The sequence below is a fragment of the Aristolochia californica genome, unplaced genomic scaffold, assembly GCF_029961685.1.
Source record: "Aristolochia californica isolate CCGP_79_NKW_82.1479 unplaced genomic scaffold, dmAriCali1.0.hap1 SCAF_2, whole genome shotgun sequence".
Taxonomy (NCBI): Eukaryota; Viridiplantae; Streptophyta; class Magnoliopsida; order Piperales; family Aristolochiaceae; genus Aristolochia; species Aristolochia californica.
The window spans coordinates 46,113,047-46,119,111 of NW_027181881.1; the positions used below are offsets into that span (position 1 = coordinate 46,113,047).

Here is a 6,065-nt window from a genome sequence, read left to right on the forward strand (position 1 = left end):
TGAGAAGATTGTAATAGTTGCAACAAATCGATATTCCGCCTATGTAGAGGATCGAGCCACAGTCTTCTTCTTAGAACTCCAAGAGATAGGATTGCGACTTAGTAAACAATATATGCACCGATGGAAGTGAAATCATCTTTGTTTCCAACCCAAACAATATGAAAGAACGCATTAAGAAACAAAGAAGATTATCGATGTATTATGATACCATAATCTAGAGTCCCACAGAGACAACATAACAATCAATTGACAACATCTCAATGATCAGTAGTAGAACAATGCATAAAATGGGATAATTTATTCACCATATAAGCAATGTCAGGGCGAGTAAGAAACAAATATTGCAAACTCTCAATAACAATTTGATATTCAAAGAGTATCGTACTAGACTGAAGTGTGAATGTATAGGATGTGGAAAGGGTGTAACTACAAGCTTTGTATTTGTTATGCGTGTGTGAGCAAAGAGATCAGAGATATATCAGCATTGAGACATAAATAATCTTTGAGAATGAAGAACAACTTTAATTATGATAAAGTAAGTCAAAGAGCCAAGATCTAACTGAAAATCTATGAGTAAAAAGGTGGATGAATGTTGCTATAACTTGATTATTGTCTCCTATAATTAAATTAAAATTTTAATTTCGGTGATGTAGAACTACAGTGTTAAGAAAGGGATAATTCTATGTGTACAATATCTTCAATACTCGCATGTGGGTTTAACCGGACTAAGCCCAGTATAGCAGTGGCAATGGATCGTACTGGAATGATTCGTACTAGTCCCATCTCAGCTGGGCAAACAACGATTCACCACCGTGTCCGCCATTACCAGATATACTCTCGTTCATTTGTTGCAGACAGTACGCAGCAGTTCTGTCTGTGTCTACTATCTAAAATATGTTGAAAGCATCGAACTTGCCATCTCTGAAATCACATAATAGTTTCTGCTATCGAGGACGCCACTGCTGTCTCTTTGCTTCCCTTGCTACCATTTCTTTAAGACCTCCAAAGCCCTGCTCTTTTTCTTCGCTTGTCTTATTTCTTCGGAAACCTTCCTTACCTATTTCTCCTTCTCCTGCATTTGGCTGGTGGCCGAATTTGATGTTGCCAAATTCAAGGCCCCGAGGCTCAGGTCGGTCGTTGATTAAGCGCAAATATTCTTGCTGGTTTTGATTCTACTCTCTTATTTTTCTAAAATTGATTGGTGGTTAGGGACTGAAGTCTTTATAGTTGTGTAGGCTTAGCTAATGTGTTTCATGCTAGTGGTAGCATATATGTTTTCTCAATTCTGTAAAGAGATTCAGTGTTTCCACTTTTCTTTGTGCTTTATTTTTGGTTTTTTAGAAATATGTCTCCAGTTTGCTGTTGTTGTGTACTTCTCTCACTTTGATGTATTGTTCTTCATGGACTTATGTTTTCAGTTTCTTTTAGTGCTGGAAACACGGGAGAGAGAGAAGGGGAAATATTGGTACAACACTTACTCGTAAGTGAAGACAAGTCGAAGCTTATCTTGGAGCTTCAACAGAGAATTTCAGAAGGTTAGTCACTAGCAGAAAAGCGAATTTCTCAAATGAATGACAAAATCCTAGTTCAACTTTCGCTTTCTTTCTGTCAGTGCGTTGTTTGCCTTGCTGTTTCTGGTCCTTCCAGTTTGTCCTCCAGATTAGAATGTAAATACATTCACTGTCAGATTCTTTGCTGGACAACTTATATTGTCCACTATCTAATCGGTTAGTTGAGTAGGTTTATCGACTTATCACATGGTGCCTGTTAAGTATTATTTTCTCATTTGCTTCATTCAGGAACTGATTTGAGCGACTTGGCTGTGGAATACTCGATATGTCCTTCGAAAGATAATGGGGGGATGCTTGGATGGCTTCGGAGGGGACAGATGGTATGTGCTTATGAATTATGTACATTCTGGCATATGAAAGGGATTGACATTTTAGCTCATCTTTAACTATGACAACATGGAGAAGATAACTGTTTTTCCTTTATTTTTTTCATTGTTATGACAAAATGTTGACTTCTTTATTTTTTATGGGGGCTTTAGAGTTCTTCTACCTTTTTTCAACCCTCCTCCTTGAAGAACATTGGTGCCTCTTGTATCTTTTCAAGCTTCGATGGAAACAGTTTTTCCTATTCTCTTTACAATATCGCCAGATCCTCGACATTAACTTCAACTCACAGAATATCTAGTTCAGGTCGATATGATCATATGCTACAGAAAATATATGGCAGCCACACCAATGGCCTTGAATGGCAGTAACTAAATGCTTCGTAGATAATTTTAAAACCTTTCAATAGGATAATTGCTTACCACTGTCTGTGATGCTTTCAACTGTGACACATCAATGGTGATGAACTGTCACTGCTGGGTACAGATTTCATTTGTCATGCTATATGTTGAAATCAGCTTGAGAGAAATCTACGTCAGAAAATAAAAAAAAGGTATACCTGACAATTAGTTACTGTAGTGATCTATGAATCATTGCTTTAGTGAAAATCATGTAAATTGTAAAGTGCATGGTGATTCGGAGGACTTACATCCATAATGCTGTCAATCTGATGTCACTTGGACAAAGTCTGCTGATAGAGGATCACTAACCTTTCTTCTCTTTATCCTGAAAATTTTAAGTAGATGTTTTGGTTATTTTGACAGGTACCCGAGTTTGAGGAGGCTGCTTTTGCTGCACCTCTGAATAAGGTTGTAAGATGTAAAACTAAGTTTGGGTGGCACTTATTGCAAGTATTATCTGAGAGGTTCATAACTACAAACTCTTGTACTTTACAGTCGAATATATGGGACTCTTTTTCTCATGTCCTGTTTTTATTGACAGGGAAGCATGTCTACTTCAAGATATTGAGCCAGAGGAACTCCATTCAAAGATGCAAGACCCAGGTTTTCTTGAAGAAGCCCAGATGATTGATGTTCGAGAACCTGATGAAGTGTATGCACATTATCTCTCTAAGATTTTCATATAGGAGTATAATGAAATTTCATTAATTACCTCTACTTGTTAATTACTCTAGAATTCAAGTCTCTCTCTCTCTCTTAGAACAACTCAAGAAAATACAGAAATGTTATTACTATGTTCATTTTCTCATCTCTTACTAGTGGAGAGTTCAGTTATTGGTGGGACTTGTATTAGCAGTTATGATTAATGACACTTGTGAAGGATATAATGTTAAGGAAACATGTTAGATTTGGTGGTCCGAAATTATTTTTCATGCATTAAGCAACTATCGCTCTAGAGCAATTGTTTGACTGTTTGATCATTGAGACAGAGCCGAAGCTTCATTGCCTGGTTTCACGGTTCTTCCACTTCGTCAGTTTGGGAGTTGGGGCCCAGGCATAGCAAATGAATTTGACCCAGACAAGGACACATATGTATTGGTGAGTCATCTGCTTCCAGAATCCAGTTTGCTTCACCTACAGATATTTAACATTTAAGAAGATTTCTAAAAAACCTGCTAATGGAAAAGGTTGCCATGTATATGAAGTTATAGTTTGGCTCTCTTTGTTGGTCCACCTGGAGATCATAGAAGCAATGCCTATTCTGTTGCTTTACCCCTAAAACTGTAATGGCCTTCTTAGTGTTTCAAATCTTATCTTGCTTTCTGAATTTAGTGGCACATTGATGAGCATTGAAAGGAAGAAAAGAAAGTGCTTAACTGGGTAAATATTCCAAATCCAATCAATGAATTTTAGATCTACCAAATGCTTATGAGTTTGGACATTTATAGAAAGTAAATGATTAGTAGTTTTCTATCTTATTTTAGTTAATTAACAGCTGTTGAGAGAGGCTCAAGGATTTCTTTGACCAGCTGGAGGCTAAGGAGTCATTCGATGCGGTTGGCTATCCTTGCAGTAATTTGAATGGATATCTATCAGCAGCAGAAATTTTACTCCAAATATATTTGTTGCACCTGTTGGCCGATCAATGAGAAAAGATGGATGTCTTAATTTGCATCAATAAAGTTAAATAACTCAAACTGAAATTTAACCAATTCTCAGAAAGATTCAAACTAGTAAGAGAAGTTCAACATTTGATTATTGTATTGTCAGTTCTGGAGACCCTAGCTGAAGGAAATAGTGGTCGAGGATTGAAGCCATATGCTCTTTAAGATGGATGTAATCCTCAAGTGGCTGGAGAGATTCATAATTTATCTTCTAGCCATTCAATAGGAGGATATAATGATCTCATGTGCTCTGGCCTTCTAAGCAATCATCAAATGAAATATTTACCCAAAACAAAAAAAAAATTACTGGCTTTACGTCACTCCCACCCCCAAGCCAAATGCTCCAAACAGAAAGAGGAGAAAAAAACACCTTGATGGGTCTGTCATCTTTTTTGGAATTTGTTCTACCCATGGTATTTGACCATTTGCTCAGCAAGAAGACAACCTAAATTTTGTTAAGATGCAGTAGGAAGCATATTATTTCTTCCAAAAAATAATATCTATTTAAAAAATTAAATTTTCATTTATCTGGATTTGGCTGTGGCTCCATGTGTTTCCTTTTCGGTTTCCACCCTTATGACAACGTCCAAAAGTGAAAAACAAGCTCACAATTGTAACTTGAGATTAGAGAGAAAAAAAAGTGAAAGAAAATACCACTCATGTAACGTTATCCCTTCTTCATCTTCATCCTCTACTATCTTTCTCTTTTTCTTGTTGTTCGTATTTCTACTTCATATTCCATCCTTTTACTTCTTCGTATAATCAGTAATAAATAGAGTATGAAAAGCTTTCCTTCTTTCTGGCTACTTTGTCACCAACTAAAATTTTAATTTCTTGAGGATCATGATCACTAAATTGGGAAGTAGCAGCTGAAGTTTTACTTAGTTGAAGATTATGCTTTATGACAGTGTGCAGTATTTTCTGTGGCTATGCTTTTCTGTTCTAGCACAAAGGAGGAAAGGAGTCTTTGAACCTGGTTTAGAGCTCTCATCATTGATGTTGAGCTGTGGGGATTAGTTTGCTTTGGATTGCTGAAAGTTCACTAAATCCATGTTTTATTGCAGTGTCACCATGGCATGCGGTCGTTGCAGGTTGCTAAATGGTTACAGACACAGGTGTGTCACTCATCTTTTTTCTCAATTTTTTGTTGCTTTTGTTTATATTATTCTATAGGTGTCTGACACATTTATCACTCTGGAGTGTTGCTTCCATTTGCCGGAAAAAAAAGAAAGAAGAAAAACTAAAGGTTTGATCATCAAACAATAGGATAGTTGTATAAACCTTTCTCTTGTTATAAATCAGTTAAGCTCTTCAGTAGTTTCGTTTCGAAGGAGCATGTAATTTGAGAACATGTTTTGGGTGTAATAGTTCATTAATAGGAAGAATTTTCTGAGCTCTCACACGATTTCTCCATTACAGGGCTTCAGGAAGGTGTTCAATGTTTCAGGTGGAATCCATGCATATTCTCTGAAGGCTGATCCTTCCATACCAACTTACTGAGAGGACTCACTGTCACTCCCTCATGGATCTTCTATTTAGTTATAGAAACTTGGCTGAAGCCCATGACATTGATAAGTTGAAAGTGTTAGGTTGGTGGTAACAAAATTGCAACATGTTTGAAGTATGTTCTTCTTCTCCAATGGTGAGATCTCCCAAATGAGTTGTTGGTTGTTTTTCTAATACGCTGGCTTTGACGTCGTATGCAAATGAGAAAAATTAATGGGAATAAATATGTATTAAAAGATAAATTGGAGGATTAAAAAGGATAACATGGGTAAAACTTTAGGGGTGGCATCGAACTCGAGACGAATCCAGACCCCAATAATTTTAACTGAGTTCGAGTTTGAACTCTAACATACATTTAAAATTTTACATAAAATATATATTAAATAAATTATATATAAAATTTGTATAAATTTTATATAAAATTTTATAAATACTGCATAATATTAGGTATAAATTTTATTTAATAATCAAACAATTTTTTTTTAATGAAATATCAATATCAATTTTACAATCACCCAAACAAAATTATAAATCTAATATAAATTTATAAACTCCAGTTCTTTCTCTTCGTGGTAGAAAACAATATGCAAAATCCCCGT

General features: G+C 35.9%; 1 protein-coding gene across 1 annotated transcript; it reads left to right on the top strand.

Annotated features, from left to right (window-relative positions):
- The first annotated feature begins 770 nt into the window (after positions 1-770).
- LOC137956612 (rhodanese-like/PpiC domain-containing protein 12, chloroplastic) lies at positions 771-5,642 on the top strand. Its single transcript, XM_068804169.1, has 8 exons — positions 771-1,129; positions 1,419-1,535; positions 1,800-1,891; positions 2,660-2,760; positions 2,838-2,948; positions 3,286-3,394; positions 5,025-5,075; positions 5,380-5,642. The coding sequence occupies exons 1-8, from the start codon at positions 895-897 to the stop codon at positions 5,458-5,460; spliced, it is 897 nt and encodes a 298-aa protein (XP_068660270.1). The 5' UTR covers positions 771-894; the 3' UTR covers positions 5,461-5,642.
- The last annotated feature ends 423 nt before the right edge of the window (positions 5,643-6,065 follow it).

Excerpts from the sequence above, each read along its gene's own strand:
- LOC137956612 (XM_068804169.1), top strand. The coding sequence starts at position 895 with ATGTTGAAAGCATCGAACTTGCCATCTCTGAAATCACATAATAGTTTC. Across the intron at positions 1,130-1,418 it reads TTCAAGGCCCCGAGGCTCAG|TTTCTTTTAGTGCTGGAAAC; the intron begins GTCGGTCGTTGA and ends TTATGTTTTCAG. Across the intron at positions 1,536-1,799 it reads TCAACAGAGAATTTCAGAAG|GAACTGATTTGAGCGACTTG; the intron begins GTTAGTCACTAG and ends TGCTTCATTCAG.